This window comes from Varanus komodoensis, unplaced genomic scaffold (assembly GCF_004798865.1).
Source record: "Varanus komodoensis strain SLA01 unplaced genomic scaffold, ASM479886v1 scaffold64, whole genome shotgun sequence".
In the NCBI taxonomy this organism is placed as follows: Eukaryota; Metazoa; Chordata; class Lepidosauria; order Squamata; family Varanidae; genus Varanus; species Varanus komodoensis.
In genome coordinates, this window is record NW_025336273.1 from 2,441,256 (window position 1) to 2,461,724 (window position 20,469).

General features: G+C 53.2%; 2 protein-coding genes across 2 annotated transcripts in view; one reads left to right on the forward strand and one right to left on the reverse strand.

Moving 5' to 3' along the window:
* Positions 1–18,000, forward strand: LOC123033593 (adenylate cyclase type 3-like). Its single transcript, XM_044450281.1, has 9 exons — positions 1–271; positions 4,691–4,947; positions 7,169–7,250; positions 9,892–10,050; positions 11,342–11,488; positions 13,293–13,412; positions 14,951–15,077; positions 15,603–15,727; positions 17,806–18,000. Exons 1-9 carry the CDS (start codon positions 227–229, stop codon positions 17,986–17,988), a joined length of 1,245 nt encoding a protein of 414 aa, XP_044306216.1. The 5' UTR covers positions 1–226; the 3' UTR covers positions 17,989–18,000.
* The window catches only part of CENPO (centromere protein O), a 13,138-nt gene continuing 10,656 nt past the window's right edge, over positions 17,988–20,469 (reverse strand). The window contains exons 7-8 of the transcript XR_006416618.1: positions 18,861–19,856; positions 17,988–18,440 (exon numbers count right to left, since the gene is read on the reverse strand). The gene's annotated coding sequence lies outside the window, so the exon portion shown is untranslated. The remainder of the gene's footprint in view (positions 18,441–18,860; positions 19,857–20,469) is intronic.

Genomic DNA, 20,469 nt, shown 5'->3' on the forward strand with positions numbered 1-20,469 from the left:
ACTCTCTGCAGACAAACGCTGGCTCCCCTGGCCAGGAAACGGAGATGAGCACCGCCCCCTGGAGTCAGGCATGACTGGACTTAATGTCAAGGGGAAACCTTTCCCTTTAGCTTAAAGTGTTCCCTGTGCATTTAATGCCTTCCTCTCCTTACAGGTTTTCCCTAAAAAGCTCGTGGCTTTTTCCACGTGGATCGACAGGACGCGATGGGCCAGGAACACATGGGCCATGTCCGCCATTTTCATCCTTACCGTGGCAGATATTGTAGACATGGTAAGCAACATGTGGCACGGAAAGGGGCGCCTTCATCCCGAAGGCCAGATTTCCTTTCAGAGATGCTCTTGAGGGCCAACACCTCCCAAACACCAGCCCATTTTAACGTAGAGTTCTTCCTTCTCGTAACTAATTCTTAGCAGAAGCTTTTAAAGGCTGTGCAAGAGCCGGGAAACCTCCAAACCGTTGTTACCATGTTTCCCCAAAAATAAGACTGGGTCTTATATTAATGTTCACCCCAAAAGATGCATTAGGGGTCATTTTCCGGTGATGTCTTATTTTTTCTTACAAAAGCCATAAGATTCTTGCCCCGAGAGTCCTCCACGATTCCCTTCTTGTGCTCGATGGATTAGCTCTTTTTGTACTCATCTCGCCTGGGGGTCAAAATATTATTCCCTTTATTCTACCATTAAATCAAGTGTTAATTGAAGACTTACAAGACAGGAATGGCAACACACGAGTGCATTAAGTATGTCCGTGACAACACACAACGTATTGACATTATTCACACGTTGTGTCTGTACTCCGATTGGTCATTCGGCAGTAAGCCTCAAGTTCATCTGTTTACATAGGCATTTACCTCTCGTCCAAAGGCACCCACTTGGGTATTTACAAATACTTAATTATAATTTATATTATCATTTATTTTAAGTATTAATGTCAACAATATTATTTATTTATATTTATATATTAATATTATTATTTTTTCATTCAATACGTCCGTCGTGTGTTGCAACGGTTGTACTAAACGCATCCATCTGGCTGACGATCTTAACTGGGGCTTATTTTGGGGTAGGGCTTATATTACGAGCATCCTGAAAAATCATGCTTGGGCTTGTTTTCCGGTTAGGTCTTATTTTCGGGGAAACAGGGTAGTTGGGAAAACATGGAGTCCAGGCACAGGGGCATCGCTCTCTCACGCACCGCAGGCAGCTGAATTGGCGCTCCGGATGGCCAGACCTCACCTGCCGCTGCAGTTCTCTGTCCTACAGTGAATCACGGTCACTCCAGGAGTTGAGAACTTCCTTCCAGGTTGCGAGAAGCAGGAGTTTCTGGGGATGTGGAATGACGGAGGTAGGAAAGGGTGAAGCAGCCCTCCTTCTTCCATCGTGGGAGGAAGAGAGACCGAAACTCTGGCCCTCTCTCCTGCCGTGAAGTGCTCTTTTGGAAGGGGGCGATGCTGGCTGGAAGGCAGCCTCATCGCCTCATCCTAACCCCCCCGGGAGGGCATCCGGGTGACGTCGGTGGCAAATGCCCTTCCTCTGGGCGAGCCGATAATTGTGTGCAGAACTGTATGTTGCAGATCATTACGGGGAATTAGCAAAAGCCCAGCCACAGCAGATTATTTTTAGAACGTGTTAATAATTGGCCAGACCTTGAACCTGTCTGCACCGCAGCTGATACGGAAAGGCTGCCGTTTCCATGCGGCGGCATCTCGGCGGCACTTGGAGGACATGAGAGGAAAGGGCTCTGATTTTTCCCGTGGGAAAAGCGGCAATCCTTTTGCTGGACTTCAGCGGCCCTTTCCAACTCTCTGTTTCTCCAGATTTGTTGGACTATGTCTCCCATTAGCCCAGCCAGCACAGGCCTGCTGTACGGGGACAACGGGGATGTTATGCCAACCTCTCCGGGGGGCGACCCCCCTTTTTTCCCAGCATTCTTTGCCTGCTCCATGTTTAATATGGAAGCGGGAGGTTTTGTCTCCTTTCTCAGCTGAACTGCTCTTGTGTCAGAATGCTCGATGTGGGAGAAACAGAGCACCGTGTGGCTAGAAGGCACGGTTAGATTCCTGGACCTGTCAGGAAGCAGCGCCACCCAGCTGTGCACTTTTATGAGTTTCAAAACCCTCAGCATGTAAGACGAGTCCGGGAGATGCCTCAGTCCAAGAGGCGTGTGTTTTGCTGGCTTCCTGTGGCCCAAATGGGGCTTGAGGGCAAATCTGGAACATTTATACATTGCCCTTTTTATTTATTTAAAACATTTCTACCCCATCCTTGAGGCCCCATCGGTGCGGGTGTTCAAGGACAGGCTGGACGTGCACATGGTGGGCATGTCGTGAGCGGAGCCGGTTGGAGCCGGCGGGGTCAGACTAGATGGCCCAGGAGGCCCCTTCTGACTTGCTCTGTTTCTGTGTTTCCCGATAAAACGTCTCAGGACAGCTTGCAATAGTTGAAAGCAGTGATGATCATAAATAAACAATCAGTAGTAATAAATAAATGGTAATACAATAATTAAAACAATAAATGACAGAACAATAATTAACATTCAAGTCTAACAAAACGAAACAAAGAAAATGCAACTGGATCTTTAAAACAGCTAACATCCTTAATTCTTAAAATGATGGTTGAAGAAAAAGGTTTTTACCTGGCGCCGAAAAGAGTATAAAGTCGGCACCGGGTGAACCTCTCTGGGGAGCGCATCCCATAGTCTGGGTGCCACCGCAGAGAAGGCCCTCCTCCGAGTAGACATCCTCTTTACCTCCTTCAGGGAGGGTTCCCGGAGTAAAGCCTCTTCTGCCGATCTTAAGGGGCGGGAAGACATATAGGGAAAGAGATGTTCCTTCAGGTATCCTGGTCCCAAGCCATTTAGGGCTTTATAGGTTAGATCAACACCTTGAATTGGGCCCGGACTTCAATCGGGAGCCAGCGTAGCTGATAGAGGACCGGCGTTACAGGAGAACAACGACCGGCCCCTGACAGCAACCTGGCAGCTCTACTTTTACCAACTGAAGTATCCGGACCGTCTTCAAGGGCAGCCCCACGTAGAGCGCATTACAGTAATCCAGCTGGGGGGTTATGAGAGCGTGGGTCCGTTTGCCCACCAGATGTTTGAGAAGAGAGGTGAAAATGCTTGATGATGATGATGAACATAATGATGATAATGATAAACAACAATAATAAATGTAGTAATTTAAAAGAGGGTTCTTCAAAAAGTTTCCGTACTTTTAGAAATTCTATTTATTAAGAATTTCAAAAACAAATTACATCACTTTTCTACATAGTCACCTTTTTTTGGGATGCATTTTTCCCAGCGTTATACTAACTTTTTGATGCCATAGCAAAAAATAAAATGAAATATATTTATAGAATATAAACCTGCAGAAGCTTTTTGAAGACCCCTTGTGAATTGGGGGAAGCTGTTTTGCCACCATTCCTATGAAGTACTGGACCAGACTGATCTTGGTTCTGATCCAGCAACACTAGCATTCATATGTCAAAGAAAGCAACAATAAAGGCAAAATAAAATTAATGGATCAGAAAAACCAGAATGAACACAGGAGCAAGAACTGCCAAGGACGTCTTCTGGGCCAGCATTCCACCTGGGCCCACCTGGTGCCGAAGGAATTTTTTCCCTTGGTTTTCCAAGGAAGTGCAGTCTCAGTGGGAAGGACCTTCCAGTTCCATTCAGCTGTGGAACTGGCTGCCAGCGGCGTGGTGATGGCCAAGGGCTGGGAGGACCTCAGAACTCTGGCCCAGCCAAGGGTCCACCTGGTCCGGGATTCTGTGTGTGGCCACCCACTGCTCCCAAAAAACCCACAGGCGGGACGAGGCAGTGGGGGCACCCCCCTCCCCCCTAGTTCCCAAGCAACTGGATGCTGGAGGCTGCCCGGAAGCCCAGATGGCCCTCTGCTCCCCAAATTCGCCCAGTCCCCGTGAAAAGCCCCCCGGAGTGGCTGTGGGCGCCGCTGCATCTCCTGGAAGGGGATTCCACAGTTCGGCTCGGCGCTGTGTGCAGGTGTCCTTCCTTTACTCTGTGTGGAATTCCCCCCGCAGTCAGCTTCCTGGGATGACCCCTGTGGGTCGAGGTATTATGGGAGAGGGGCTGTCTGTGGCTCACAGAATTGCAAAGTGGGGTGTCAAACCGGCTTTTGTGATCCTGGGGGGGGCAGTTAAAGGGGCAAAAATGCCCCAGATGGGTGGAGGGGCAGCCAAGGCAATCCTGCCTTAGGCCCCCTGGGATACCTGCAGGAGGACCAAGGGGGAACGACGAGGAGGGAGCCATGGACAACCCACAGTGGCCTTGCGGGATGCTTGTGGAAGAAAGCAACCCACCATGCCCGTTCGTTGATGGGGTTTGCACCCCACCTATCTCCAGGTGGCCACATGTGGTTGCCAGGCGGTCTCCCCTCCAAGCCCCGACCAGCCCCGGACTTGCTTAGCTTCAGTGGGGCGGATGCCTTGGGCGTCCTCAGACCAGCCGCTGGGCCGGATGGCTGGGCCGCCCTGACGCGTGGATGGAGCCTTCCTTGCGCAGCTCCGCTTCCTCACTGTAACTTCGGCCTGGCAGGTGGGCCAGGAGGAGGCTGGGGTGCCTCGCTGGTGGGCCCGGCTGGCCTGCGGGCCCTTGGCCAGAGCCCGGCCGCACCTGGTCGCCGCGTGCGAGCCGGCCCGACCCTCGCGCCTTCTCTCGCCTCCGCAGCTCAGCTGCCAGCAGTCCTACACCGTGGCCAACGGGACGACGCCGGCGCTGCTGCCCGGCGGCTGCGTGCAGAACCCCGAGTACTACAGCTGCATCGCCGTGCTGGCGCTCATCGCGACCCTCATGCTGGTGCAGGTCAGCCACATGGTCAAGCTCACGCTGATGGCAACGATCACGGGGGCCGTGGGCGTCGTCAACATCCTCGCCTGGCGGCACATCTTTGACAAGTACGACCTGGAGCGCTTCCGGGAGAGCACGTAAGCGCTGCGGCGGTCGGGCCGCGGGTGGGCGGGGGCGGCCCGGGCAGGGGAGGGGCAGTGGGAGAAGCGACGGCGGCCCCTGGGGGTCCCTCGCCCCTCGCCCCCACTAAGCCAAGGGGGTCCAGGCGGCCTGCGGTGCTGCCCGAGTTCTATCATTTCATCTTTGTGGACGATGCCCGTTGACACGCCTGGAGGCGTGGAGCAGCGAGGCTTCGGCATCTGTTTCTTTGAGGTTGTTACATGCCGTCCCAATACGCAAAGTCTCTGGATGGCTTATAAAAGCATCCCATGTTCGTTAACAAATTCGGGGTGCAGTTCTCCAGGGTTGCCCGTTAGGTCCCCAAACCTAGGGGCTTGCAGGCTTCCAGAGCAGAGGGGGAGAAGGTCCAGAGCAGCCTTCATCGCCCTCTTCCTCCCCTTTTAACTCCCATTTTTGGTCGCCTGGCGACAGCGCTCCAGAGGGGAGGGGGTGAGGTGGAAAGCCTTCACCCTCCCTGCTCCCAGCCCCTCTTACCTGCTCTCCGTGGCCCTTTCCGCACTGGAGGGGGCCTGGAACGCCACTGGCAAGCGCAGACGTTGGATTCCCGTGTCTGCACTCGGAGCTGGGAATCCGAATTATTCCTCCCCCCATACTGACCCCACAGGCAACGTCAAGCGTCCACAAAGCGGTTTCCCCAGAATATAAGACCCAGGCCCAGGTGGACCCATGCTCTATTCGCATGGGGGGCAGCCCACAGGATCCCACAAGTGGGTCAGGAGCGCAGTAGGACCCACCTGCCCAGGCGCCCAAAAACTGGTGCACGCCGGCATTCTGCTTTTATTTATATGAAACCATCGTTGTGCATCGCACGGGGCCGTGTAATCGGAAGTTCACGACTGGGAAGGGCTACCGGGGAGGGATGGAGTGCCTTGGTCAAGCCGCGAGCCCTGGGGCTTCGTCTCGATCGCAGGGGAGGCACCTGGGGCTGTGCCGAAGCCGTCCCAAAGGTGACCTGGCCAGCCTCAGGAGGAAGGACAGAAGCGAGGTGGCGCTGGACAGGTGCTGGGGATGCTGCCGGGAGAGGGGCAGAGTTGCTTCGTTGAGCAGGAAAACGCCCAGCAGCCAAGAGCAGAGCCAGGGCGGCGTGGTGGTTAAGGACGTGGGTCTGGGACGCGGGCGATCCGGGTTCTAGTCCCCGCTCAGCCACAGAGCCCACTGAGTGACTTTGGGCCAGCCCCAGACTCAGCCCAGCCTACCTCACAGGGTTGTTGTTGGGGGATAAGCTTATTTATTATTTAAAGTTTTGATATTCCGTCCCCATTGCTACTTAGCCTCGGGACGGCTCACGACAACAGATCAATACATAGAATTACAATTACAATTAAAACTTGGAAAGCTTGAGAGCAGAAGAATGATGCGAGGCATTTTGAGTTCTTTAAAAAAGAAAAAAGTCAGGATATACCTGTAATAGATAAAAATAAAATAATAAAATAAGAGTGGCAGGGGCGGAAGAGCAAAGGTGATACAAAGGGACGCTTTAAAAGTCCAGCTGCATCTCTGAGTGCCAAGCAAGGGCCAGGTTGGCTCTCCCTGATGTCAGGTAACTGAGAAGGCCCCTGGCCAGCCGTTGCATCGGGTTTTGGGGCACCTGAGCTGCGTTTGGGAGGACGAGGCGAGAGGGGAGCAGAGCCTCAGCCGCTTACGATACGGCCCGGAGAATGCGGTTTGTCCTCTCTCAGTTCCCGGTCAACGAGCCGAGTTTGAAGCACCTTTGATTTCCGCTAGGAGGGGCCCCTGGGCCCCGAGCAGCGACACCCCATGTTAATTAATTAATTCAGGGCACAGGTGCTGGGCTGATGCATATAAAATAGATGCCTGCCCCCTGCTGGTTGTGTAGGGTCAGAACAGGGCTTCCCATTCAGAGAAATAACCGGGTAGAGGATCTTCCTTGGACTGCGCCACTTAGCTACAGCATTGCCTTTTGGAACTAGCTGGAACCAAATAAATGCATTTCCCCTCATGTAGAAAACTAGCCTGTAAGCACCAGACTAGCGCTAGTCTTCTACCTAAAGGGACTCTTATTGTTGACATTGTTGCTGTTGCTGTTAGTTTACTCAGGGATGATTCCAGACATGAAACAGTTGGCCAGAGGGAAGGTCTTGGCCGATTGTGTTGTTCAGCTCTCAGGGGCGGCTGCCCTGGATTATGGGTATTGTTAAAACCGCACTTGGCTTGCAGGTACTCGCTGGTTCCCTCCAAGTACTCCATGACGGTCATGATCCTGGTGATGATGCTCAGCTTCTACTACTTCTCACGCCATGTGAGTAGCTTCCCGGATTTCCTAGCATGGGTGCTGTTGCCCCGGGGTTGCCCAGAACTTGCCACCGAAGCCAATGTGCGGCCTTCTCTCCTCTGGTACCCTCCCGAAGCTGCAGGCTTCAACTCCCACCAGCCCCAGCCAGAAGGGCCAGACAACCCGGGAGTTGTACTTGAAACATCGGGCCGCCCTCGGTCGTTTCTGCGTCAGGGTTGCTGTCTGCCCCCTTTCCTTCCTGAGCAGTTCTTCGGGGTGCTGTCTCAGCCCGCGTTCCAAGCGCCTGTCTCAGCTTGCTTTCAGTGCTTAAGACCCCAGAATCTTATGCAGCCATTTTTCCCTGGGAACCTGGCTCTGTTTAGCCAGGGACGGATGGCCAGCAGCTGGCCAGCCGGACAGCCAGACAGACAGACAGGCAGGCAGACAGCTGCCTGCCTGGCTGGATCACATGTGCTCAGGCTTCCCAACTCCAGAGCCAACCATGAGCAATTGGATATGTTAGCCATGGAAGTAATAGTTAATAGTCATAGTGGAATAGTTTATTTTATTTAGGATTTAAAATGATGTCATAAGCCGTCCAGAGACGACAGTGATGGATGGCCCACAAATTTTCTAAACAAATTAATAAATAAATTCTGTGGAGCACAAGAAAGGCAACCACAGTGCAGTTTTCCAGAAATTTAAAAAGTGTAAGAAAATGGCAATTTCATAGTAGGGAAAGGTACTATGGGAAAGGTACTAAGGTACTAAGGTAGGGAAAGGTAAGAAGCAGCAAGAGGGGCTGTTCAGAGGGAAGCAGCGGGAATAATCGGTGCGCTAACTCCTAATGCTCTTCTGGGCTGCATGAACAGCAGTATCACTTTCAAATGAGGAGGAATACTCGGTCCCCTCTGCGCAGCACCGCGTTGGCCTCATCTGGAGTCCTGTGCCAGTTCTGGCTTCTGCAGCAGAAGGAAGATGCAGCCAAGCTGGAAAGGGTTGCGAGGAGGGCGAGGAGGTTGATCTGGGGACTGGAAAGGAAGCCCTGGGAGGAGAGAGGGAGAGATCTGGGCATGCTTAGCCTTGTGAAGAGAAGACTGAGTGGGGGACACGGTATCCCTCCTTAGTAATGACCTATAAGGCCCTAAATGGCTTGGGTCCTGGAGAGCTGAAGGAGCGCCTCCTTCCCTAGGTGCCAGCCTGGCCCTTGAGATCTGAGGCAGAGGCCCTCCTCTGGGAGCCCTCCTTGAAGGAGAGCAGGAGGGTGGCTACCCGGAGGAGGGCCTTTTCAGCGGTGGCACCCCGAGGTTTGCCCAGCGCCAGCGCCCAATTCTTTTTGGCTTTGGGCAAAGAGCTTTTTATTTTCCCGGTATTTTAGCAATTAATTGGTTTTGTCCTTGTTTTTATTACTCTTTTAGATGCAGTGTGCTGTGTGTTATTGTTATGGTTTTGTTCTTGGTTTCCTGTTCCTTGTAAACTGTCCAGATACTTTTAAAGTAACGGACGGCATAGAAATTTTTTAAACAAACGAACAACTAAATAAATAAGTGCCTCCAAGGCAGCCACAAAGAGGAAGGTCAGGATCTCTTTCTCGGTCATCCTGGAGTACAGGACATGGGGCAACGGGTTCAAGTCACAGATTCCGGCTGAACATTGGGAAGAACTTCCTAATGGTTAGAGCAGTACAACTGCGGAGCCAGTGATCTAGGGAAGCTGTGGGCTCTCCCACCCTGGAGGCATTCAAGAGGCAGTCTCAGAGCCATCTGTTGGGGATGCTTGAACCCGGAGCCTTGCAGTGAGCAGGGGGATGGACTGGATGGCCTTACGGGCCCTGCCCAGCCCCACTCTTCCAGGATTCAAGGATTCTACCCTCCTGCTTTGTGCTGGGCTGCTCCCGGGTTGCTGAGATGCCGCTTCCGCCCAGCAAGCGAGCAGCCTCGATGGAAAGGGGAGGCTTTGCACTCCGTGGCGTCGGCCTGCAACGCGTCTCTCCAGTGCCCAAGCACTCGAGAATGCCTCCCCGTGGTTCTTTTCGTGCCAGCAAGTTGATAACGGGGACGGGGGGCAACACGGTCCACGGATGCGGCACAGCTGTTTTCCTCGATTCTGTCGAAAGCAAAACTCTGGTTAAAGGGACAGGGAAAAGAAGGGCAGAGGGGAAGGCACTCTTGACGTGGATAAAGAGAAGTCAGACCAGTGGACCCACCCCCAGCTCGGAGAAGGAGTAGTCATGTCCTGGGGACGTCAGGAGATTTAGAAGGGCCTTTGCTGTTGTCGCCCTCCTGATGTGCTGGACCGCTCCCATGATCCCCCGGCCAGCTTGCTGGAGGACGTGCTGGACCGCTCCCATGATCCCCCGGCCAGCTTGCTGGGGGACGTGCTGGACCGCTCCCATGATCCCCCGGCCAGCTTGCTGGGGGACGTGCTGGACCGCTCCCATGATCCCCCGGCCAGCTTGCTGGAGGACGTGCTGGACCGCTCCCATGATCCCCCGGCCAGCCTGCTGGAGGATTATGGGAGTTGTCCGGCCCATCAGGAGGGGCCAGGCTGGCAGAGGTGGCTCTAGGTGGCGCCAGGGGTGTCAGGTGGGGCGGCAGCATTGCAGTGGGCCTGGCGTGCGCCACCCGGCTTGCAGCCACTCCCGGGAAGACTCTCCCTTGTGCCGCAGGTGGAGAAGCTGGCCAGGACTTTGTTCCTGTGGAAAATCGACGTCCACGACCAGAAGGAGCGTGTCTACGAGATGAGGCGCTGGAACGAGGCGCTGGTGACGAACATGCTGCCGGAGCACGTGGCTCGCCACTTCCTCGGCTCCAAAAAACGAGACGAGGTGAGTGCTGGTGGGTGGCAGGCTGGCCGGCGGGATGGGGCCGAACGTGGCTGCACCGCCCGACTCTTCCCAGCTTGCCCAAGGCTGCGAAACACCAGACCGGCCTTCGCAGTGCGGTTCCGCATCTGTCAAGAGAGGGCAGCTTGAAAAGCCCCCTTGCAAGCGGAGCGATAGCCTCTGCTCATGCAAAGAGTGTGCGAGTGTGGAACCCAAATGGGAGACTCCCGCCCCAAGCCTTCCCTTCTGTTTGTGCTGCACCCCGATTCCAACTGGAGGTCAGGAAACCATTCCTGACCGTGTGTCAATGGGACCAGTAACCCAGGGAGGAGGTGGGCTCTCCCGCCCTGGAGCCATTCAAGGTGCAGCTGGACAGCCGTCCGGGAGGGGTGGTGTGGCCGAGACCCCTGCACTGGGCAGGGGGCTGCACCTGATGGCCCTCCGGCTCGTTCCAGCTCTAGCAGTCTATGATTCCACGATTTTAGGATTCTGCGATCTAAGAGCCAGCCAGCGAGACCTGGGCAGCCTCCAGCTGGGCGACTCGTCTCTCGATGCCTCGTCATGGGGTCAGGGACCAGACGTGGCCACGGTTCCTCTCCTTGCATGAGTCCCTGCCCCCCAGAGGACATTTGCCTAGGGCGGCGGGGGCAGTCTCCTTCAGGCTAAGCTTTATTTCAGAGAAGCTACCAGGGCGCTTTTCATGCTGCGGGTGGAGCTGAAAGCAAAGGCGCATCGGGCCAGGCAGGAACGGGCATGGAGAAAAATACCAGCGTGTTTTTAGCTTGCTGCCTTTACTACCAGTGAGCAAACCTTAGGAAAGACAGTCTTTGGACCCGGGGAGAAGACTGCACAGAAGCCAGGATCCCCAGAAAGGGTGAAAGGGGCTTGCCCGCTGGGGAACCTCAGAGCGCCCGGGTGCGAATCTGGTTGGGTTGGCCGGGGAAAGACGTCAGCCTGCAGCTCTTGGAAGCATCTTGCTGGAGTAGCTCAACCCTCGGTGAGCCTCCAAGAGCAGGCAGACTCTTCTGTTTTTAAGGACAGCCGATTTCACTCGTGCCTCAGAATGCTCTGGTCCTCCAATGTGCCAGCGTGCAGCTGCAACCTGTGGGCAGGTCTGTGCCCGTGTGTGGGCACCAGTGGCACCTGTGTTAGTGCTGCAAGAGGAGGGTTTCTGGAGGGGGAAGGTCATCATTTCCATTGGCCACAGCCACCAGCCACCGCAGTGCGAGGGCACAGCCGTTAGAACTCGGGCGACCTTCGTGCGCTTCTCCCCTTTCTCCGTGTCTCGTGCCAGGAGCTGTACAGCCAGTCTTACGACGAGATTGGCGTCATGTTTGCCTCCCTGCCCAACTTTGCCGACTTCTACACGGAGGAGAGCATCAACAACGGCGGGATCGAATGCCTGCGCTTCCTTAATGAAATCATCTCGGATTTTGATGCGGTGAGTCGTCCCCGGCGAGTGGCAAAACCGCGGGTTGGTTCGTGGTGGGACTGGGCCGCCTCGGTCTGCAGGGTCTGCATTGGCGCGAACTAGAACCCAAGCACTGGAGCACAGTGCAGAGTGCAGGGACTTCGGACTCAAGAACGGAATGGAGGACTTTTCCACAGGACCCTCACACAGCCAAGCGCACCTTCTGATTAGCCTTGCTTCCAAAACCTTCTTTGCTTTAGCAGTGCAAGTCAAGGCAGGGAAAAGCTCTTTCTGTTGTTAGCGCTAAACAGAAAGCGGGAGACTGAGCTTTTGAGAATATTGTGTACAGTTCTGGTCACCTTACCCGAAAAAGGGCATTATTGAGTTGGGAAGAGTGCTGAGAAGGGCAAAGAAGGTCGTGCCGTGTAAGTATTTCCCCCATGCGGTGCAGCGAAAGCAGCTGCAACTGTTGAGCTTGGGGAAAAGGCGAGGAAGGGGAGACATGATAGTGGCATTGAAAACAGTGCACGGTGTGGAAGAAGTGGGGAGGGGGGTGTTTTTCTCCCATAACGCTTGAACCCAGAGGGGTCGCCCCATGAAGCCGATGGGTGGGAGGTTCAGGGCAGACTTCCTGACACTGCATATATGCCTGCATGCCTGGTTGCTCAGGGGCCTGGATGGGCGACAGCCTCACACACATCCTGCCAGAGGGAACCTGTGCGCAGCTGGTTTGCCACAGTGCGTAGAAAGCCGGGCTGGACAGACCTTGGGTCTGTCCCCGCAGGGCTCGCCTTAGGTTCTTCCTCTTGCCGATGCACTGCAGCTCACCCAGAGATCGTGGTCTTCCTCCCACCCACCGAGCTGCCCTCCTCTCCGCTCCTCGACGGCCACTGCCCCATGCGCCATGGGAGGTGGGCGGGCTGGGAGCGCCAGAGGGTAACGCTGCCGTGATTGGCTAAGGTGGCCTTCGGAAACATGAAGGGGGGGTGTGAGCCGTGCCAAGGACTGAGGCCCGGAAGCAACATGCTGGCCAGCGTAGCCCTGGAACGCATCAAGGCAGAAGGCTCAGCCACTTCCCTGCACGTACAGACTGCCCCTCCCTTGATGGACTCCTCCTCTTTCACCAGCTCCAGAGCCAGGAAAACTCCCTGGAATTGCCCCCGGTCCAGCCCTCAGGGCTCTTTCACTACGGAAGGGGTTATTTGGGCGTGCCTGTCTATCCAGTTTGCTCCACACCTGGGACATCAGGGCAAAAACCATTCAGTGCACAGATCTGTTGTCCGATTCCGGACATTTCTTTTTTCCAAGGCAATGTAGAACATTGCCAGGAGGGGCTGGTTTTTTGGCAGCAGGACACCTGTGCAAAGAGCGGCCCGCATCTGAGCACATCCTCTTTGCGTGCTTGCTTACTGCATTTTTATACGGTTTTTCCACTCAAGTATTCAAGGTGATTTTCAAGTGAAAATATGTATTAAAATAGTAAACATCAAAATGTACGAGATAAAAAACATCTCAGGTTGCTGGCGAGTCATCTGAGGCTGAGGATCTTTTTATATCCTGTCATGAGTGGAGCTAGCTGGAGCCGGGGGTCAGACTAGATGGCCAGGGAGGTCCCTTCTGACTTGCTGTGTTTCTGTATGCTTGGTGGAGTGAGCGAAGAGCCTCTGGATGCCAGGGCAGGATTGATGTGGCCTTCAGCTTCCAGGACGTCTGTCTGCTCCTGTTCCAGGGCATTCCCTGCTGGCTTTTGCAATGGGTCTGTTTGACCCTGATTCTGCCGGATAATTGTGTGCATGGGATTGGGGGTGCGACTCTTTGTTCCTGATCCTCACAGCTCCTGGATGATCCCCAGTTCCGGTGCATCACCAAGATCAAAACCATTGGCAGCACCTACATGGCGGCTTCAGGCGTGACCCCTGACGTCAACACGAACGGCTATAACAGTGCCGTGAAGGTAAGCAGGGAAGAAGCGGACGGATCGTGTCGCGACTCCCAGGACGCGGGCCAGTGCGCCCATCGGGGTGCCCTGCAATTTCTCCCCCTGGTTTTCCTTCCAAAACTGTCAGGCAGTGAATCCGATGCCAATTCAGGAGCACGTGGAGCCGACCCTCTCGGACTTTTCGTGCGGAGCTTGTTTTGGCTGCAACAGGCGGGACTGTGCTCAAACCGGGATGTCTTTGCTGCGGCACCTGCGTGTTACATGCAGTGCTTGACTTCTGACATAACGTATGCGCTCAACTGTACCTTGGCTTCGCTGGCTCCCTTCTCCCGAAGGACTTGTGCTTGGCTCAAGGACAGACGCATGGGCTAAAATTACGTGGAGTGCTGCTATTTTGAGGTTATATGTGGCCTCTCTTTCAGGACGGATCCTTGCTAGGAAATGACCCCAGCTTTGCTCAGGTGGAAACGCCCCTTAGCTTGAGACAGCAAAGGGATCACGCACAGCTCCCCTTTAACCTATTGCTTCTGGAGTGAAGCCAGGCCTGCTGGCAACCTGGGGCACAACCGCTGCACCCCAGTAGGCTTGAGGGGGAGGGCCAGCCCACTCCACTCCCTGGGGTGGGGGGAGCAGGCCCACAGCAGCAAGGGGGGGGGCATCTTTGTGTACTGTCCGCAAAGGGACTTGCTGGCTAGGGAAGCCGGCCCCCTTGTGGCTGGAGATGCTGCTGCAGGCAGCGGTTTATCAAGCAGCAGCTTTGGCTTTCAGAGATAATGCCTTGCCCCAGATTTCTCATGCGTTGTGGAAGCAGAATAAGGTCTGCACTGTACTGGGTGACACCTGTGGATTGCTTCTCAAGTGTCCCCAGGAGCCGTGGCAGCTTCCTGCTGCCTGCAGCAGCATCTCCGGCCACAAGGGGGCAGCCTTCCCCAGCCAGCAAGTGTCCTTTCGGAGGCCGTCTTCCTAGCTTGTCCCTGCAGTTTGGGGATATGTCTGCTAGTTCCCGATCTTTCAGAAGTGGCTTGTGGATAAATGCTACAATAAATAGAGGAGCGTATGAACCCCGTACAGCAAGCATGCTTCCAGAGGAGGCGTCCATCAAGCGATGCCACGCCGCGAATTTTAAACACTGCAGCATGTTAAATCCTTCAGCAGAAACTGGATCGCAAACACGCAGGACTGACGGTTGTTCCTCTAGTTTGAGCTCTGAGAGCTCTGAGGAGGAGACAGAGGCTATTCTGAGAGGGTTTACGGACAAGATTCTGAATAAGTCGTTTCCTTTGATCGAGGGTCTCAAAGAGGGGTGGTGGGGCCTTGCACCCGAGACTCAGGAGTAGGACATGGGCTTTAAAAATGTCCGTCAGGTTGATTAATTATGGTATGATATGTACTTCAGGAGGTTCAGCCCATGGACCTCTGCAAGGCAGATCGCAGTAGGAAAGGCGTGGGTGGATTTGTAGCTCGGAGATGGAGAGTTGCGAGGCGGGTTGGGAGCAGGGGTGGCCCTGCTCTTGGGAACTCAGCCCTCCTGCCGGGTGCTTTGCTCTCCTCAGAAGGAAGACCTTTCAGACAAGGAGCGGTGGCAGCACCTGGCAGATCTTGCGGACTTTGCCCTAGCGATGAAAGAGACGCTGATGAACATTAACTACCAGTCCTTCAATAACTTCATGCTGCGAATAGGCAAGTGGGCGCACGCATGCACACGCGCGGATGCGCAGACACATGGGCACTGAAATGAATTCTGGGCACAGAGCACCTCCGAAAAGAAATTAGGGAACGGCCATTGGAAGCTTCTGCGTGGCGTGGAAACAGCAGGGTCGTAGTTTTCCCACTTTTAATGGTACAACCTGAGCTCGATTTTAAACCAGAATCGGGATAAAGAAAAGCCGGTTTGTCTTCTCAGCATTTACAGTCAACTTACTGTTGGGAAACATGATGCCAGCCAAGATCCTTTCCAAGGAGGGCTGGAGGAATGCAGAGAGCGCAATGGTGGTGGAAGGGGCCCCCGGGAACAAGATTCTGCGCTCAATTATCATTTGGTCTGATCCGGCAGAAATTTCCTGCTGCTCTTACGTCCTCCCTCAAGCTCTCTGCTGAGCACAGTCTTAGCCAGGCCCTGCATGAGGGGATGGAGACTTCAGAAGTGTGTTTGCGTGCCTTGAATGTCTCTCTCTCTCTCTCTCTGTCCCTGCATGGTGCTGCTAGGCATGAATAAAGGAGCGGTCCTGGCAGGGGTCATTGGTGCCCGTAAGCCTCACTATGACATCTGGGGGAACACGGTGAATGTGGCCAGCCGGATGGAGTCCACAGGCGTCATGGGAAACATTCAGGTGGGGTGTTTGTCCTCTGCTGCGCTGGGGCGGGAAAAAAAACTGGAAGAAATAAAAATGCAACCAAGAATGGAGGCAAGGGACAGGAATCAGGAACTCGGTCCTCGTCTCTGTCCTGGTTGTTTATTTATTTAGGACATTTATAGGCCGTCCATCGCCGTCCTCTCTGGACGGCTTTCAATATAATATAATCTAGATTCTAAACCAGATAAATTAACTGTACCATGACTGAATACATAAAATAGAGTAGTTAAAATAAGTTAACTAAATAAATATGCAATTAAAATCAATTGACATTAAAATATTGGTTAAATACAAAGCTCTTGACCTGGCGCCGAAAAGCATATAAATACGGCGTCAGGTGGACCTCTCTAGGGAGTGCATTCCATTGTTCTAGGGATAGGACTGAGAGCAAGAGGAAGAGGAGGATGGAAGCTGCTTTTGGGTTGTAGAAAGGGAGGAGGAAGAAGAATGGCTGTACATCTACTAAATAGATAAATAGCAGACGAGCTTAGAAACTGGCTTGTGGGAGAGAAGGAGGGAGTTACAAGTCCATGGAGGGGCTGCATGAGGCTTTAGCAGACATGCGCAGTCACCCCAGCACAGTGCTCCTTCTCCTGCAGAGGAGCAGGATGGTGCCTCTGCCGCTGTCTCAGAGCCCAAATAGGCCTGCTCAAAAGGAGTGTTTATGTGTAGAGGCGCAGACCAAGATACGGGTGTGGCAATCCGTTTTTGTTTCAGTGGAATGTCTTTCCAGACAAGCCCGCTTAGAGTTGTAGCTTATGGTCTAGTTTGACAATGGTTGTCCTGAAATGGCAACGAAATGCTCACCGGGCCAGGGCAGTTCCCCTGTGAGGAAAGGGAACCTTCAGGGCTTTTGGATTAGAAAAAAAGGCACGGGGCAGGAAAGACGAGATGGAAATGTATGCAATTGTATGTGGTTTGAAGGAGGCAGCTTGGGAGCAGCTTCGGACCTGTGGAGCTCCTCCCATGGAGCTGGCTGGAGGGAGATTCAGTTCAGACTAAAGGAGAGGCTTCTGCACATGGTGCAGAGTTAAATTATGGAATTAATTTTCACACGATTTAGTGAATTTGGACAGCTTAAACAGGAGTCGACCAATTCAGGAATGCTACCCAAAGCTACTCAGTCTGATGGCTAAATAGTAAGAATCGCGCAACATCATTTCCTAGGATCACATGTGGGAGGTTGGAGCTGCCCATATACTCTCAGACAACCCGTTGGCCACTGGGTGAGCAGAATGCTGGACTGAAGGAGCCTCTCTGCTTGTGGTTGTTTCCATTCTCCCGAACTTTCAATTAGGGATGGACAGATTCTGTTTTGTCTGTTCCATCCACTTCGTGGACTGCCAGAAAACTTGCATAACATCGGTCAGTCACATGGAGAAAATCAGAAATGTTTAGGGGCCTGTGAGGAGGTCGTTCCATCTGCACAAGTGAAAGCTGCAGAAATCCACCCACTTCCTCGTAAAATAAAGTCAGGTTACTGCCAGCCGAACTCTGGAAAGGCCCAGACCTGTGCAGTGCGGTACTGAAGCTATCTGCACGGTCTGTCCGCACGCCGAAAGATGACTACAGGATGGTCTGCACCCTGTACCTAATGCTCTCACCTGAGTTTTTCCAGCCGTCACTGTCTTCAATTTGCAGCTTATTTTCTTCTGACAAAAGCATTCTTTTAAGGAGAATTGTTGCTGCGTGACGCTATTTGATTGGTATTACAAGGGGCCCCCTGCCTGGGAGCACCTGGCGTTCCAAATCATCGTCTGTGGCCTGAGCCTGCATTCCCTGGGCTGTGTGACCAAGTCACATGCTCCTGAAAGCCAAGCAGAATTGCATGACCTCTGCATATATACTTTTTTCCTTCCGGTGGGGGTGCGGGCCGAACACAAAGCCAGCACCGTATAAATTAATTCACTGTTTGGCTGGGTGAGATGATTTGAAGAGGCAACGGGGGGCACGGTTTACTGCCGGCACGGAGCAATCTAAAGGGAGGCAGCCCAGACAGGTGGGCAAGACCTGGCCATACCAGCGCGATGCGTCTGTGTGTTCTCCCCTCACAGGTGGTGGAGGAGACCCACTTGATCCTGAAGGAGTATGGCTTCCGCTTCGTGCGCCGGGGCCACATCTACGTCAAGGGCAAGGGCGACCTGCTGACTTACTTCATGAAAGGCCGCGAGAAGCAGGGTTCCTTCATCAATGGCTCCTGCGTGACTTTGCCCCACCAGGTGGTCGACAGCTCCTGAAGGCTTCCAAGCGCCACGCCGCTGAGGAGCAGGGGCCTCTTCGATGCCCGAGGGCAGGCAGCTCTGTCTCCGGACGGGAGATTGCTAGGTACTCCTCTCACACCGTTAGATGTAGAGGCGCCAACCCATCCTTTCTTCTTGGAGGCTTGTCGTTCGGAAGGAGGCCCCCTTTGCTATCAGTGTCTGCGTTCGCCTCTTGATTTAGCCAGGGGAGCAGGAAGGGGGTGGTCCTGGGAGGGGGTCCTGTCCTTCGCACACGTACGTGGCCTGCTGCACTTTTGGGACTGGAACTGGGAGCGGGAGGCAGAACAACCGCGGCGCCGCTTGGGTCGATCACCTTGGATGCATCAGGCCACGCGAGAGGCTGTGGCTGCGCAAACTCAGGCGGGCTCGGGCCATTTGTGAGCCGTTTGTTCCCAGTCCAAATGGAGCTCCCCTTTGCCACAAAACCACTGTAGGTAAATAGGAGGAAAGGAAGAAAGAGCAAGTGCAATCTATTTCTTTTGACTGTAAAAAGATGTCCTATTTCAAATATATAAATATATATATATATAAAAAGACACAGATTAACTTTATATTTTTAATTGTGTCTTAATTCTGAAAGCGAGGCGCCTCTTTCAGGCTGCACTTTGCCTCTTTTGCTGCCCTCTCCTCTGCCGACGCTTTAAAAGGAAGAGATTTATACAGCCTGGTTCAAGACTGTTTTTATTAAAAGCCTTCATCCGATTGTTATGTTGGAATAAAAAAGCATTACTATTTCTCTAGTTTCTCAAATAGAATCAATTTAGTTTTAATGTTATGCTGTGTCTATTTTCCTTTGTCGAGTAATGGGGGCTCTGTCACTTCGGGAGGGGGCTGGAAAGGTGCCTTACCTCCCAGTCAATACGCGGCTGCAAAACGTAGGCTGACAGCTGGTGTGCCTTCGGTTTGGCCAAGACCCATTCCAGCTTGGCCTGCCACGTGGTAAGAGGCAATAAACCCTTCTGGATTCTTGATGTGCTTCTGCAGAGGTGTCCCATTTGGAAAAAATTTGGCCAAGTCCAGCTGCGGCGTCCAGCCAGGTCTCCAAATCCACCACCAGGGCCACCTTTCTCATTACTAAGCAAACCACAAATGGTTTATTTTGAGCCGTTCTGTGCTTAAAGAGGAGTAAGCGGCGGAAAGCGGCCATGCTGTACAGATGCAAATCGGTGGGCAGAGGTGGGTGAAGCACATCGCCACTGATGGCCCAACAAACATTAAAACATGGCCTGATTAAAATTCCAGCAGCAGCAATTTAGCAGCATGCTACTTAATAAGCAGCAGTTTAAAACAATTGTTAGCAGTAATGCTAATGTTATTTGGTGAACTTATTTATAGCAATTTTATTGGCACTGATAAATGAGACTGCAAGGCAATTAACTCCTAGGATTAAATAAGGGCTTAAAAAGAGCAGTGTTGGAAAAGCAGCATTGCTTAACTGGAAGGCATGGTAATACTTGCCCAGATATACCTAGCCAGTACCAAGCTAATCATGCAATGACAGAGAAAGCCCCTGAAAAAAATGGATTTATTGGGTAAACCTACTGCTGAAGTAGCTGCCTATACTATCAAACTCAAGAGAATAATCAAGTACTGAAATGAACTCTCATTCTGCCAGTAATACTCTTTATTTCTGTACCTCCGCATCGCCAGAGTTCTCTGGGGAGATGCACCTGCTGGTGGCCCGGGGGCGGGCGGGGGGGGGACGACAGGCCACTGTTTGCTTGTGCAATCTTGATTTTATTTGCCTTTCCTGGATCCGCCTCTCACCAGAGCAGTCTTGCAGTCTTTTTCCGATTGGGGTCTGGCGCATTCATCCAGATAAGAGCAGCTGCACTACACACGGCCTGGACAGAAAAGGAGGTCTTCTGGGGTGGGTGAGTGGTGAGTTTTTGCTCTCCAGCTACAATATTTACTGCTCGAAACAAAACAGTCACGTGCCCCAACCTCCTATGTGTAATCTGAAATCTGTATGACTCTGAGCAGAGCCCAATTCATTTAAGTTGGCAAGAATGACCATGCAGAGCAAAGTCAGAGGGTCTCTCTCCCTGCCTCTTGCTTTGTCATCATCTTTCACCTGCTAAAGAGATCTGGGACGCTCAAAGGCTTGTCCACAATTCTGTGCCTATTTGTTTGGTGCTAATAAAGGCTGCCTGCCCATGAATTCTGGAATTTTTCTTAAGGGCCAGCGTGGCTCATGTGGTTTTTACATACAAGCATTACTGCTTAGCATGTTTGTGCTTGGGAATCACTGGACTTGTATCTATCATTTCTTAGCAGCCATGCTAGCCAGGGAGGGGCAGCCCGGCATAAGGCCTGGGTGCAAAGGTCTCCCAATACCCACAGCTGAAAAAATCAGAGCAGCAAGTGGAACTGGGGAGCTCTCGCCACCCAGTCTCCGGGGAGCTGCCAGTCAGGGCAGACGGAACTGGGTTAAATGGGACCGTGTTTTGGCCCATG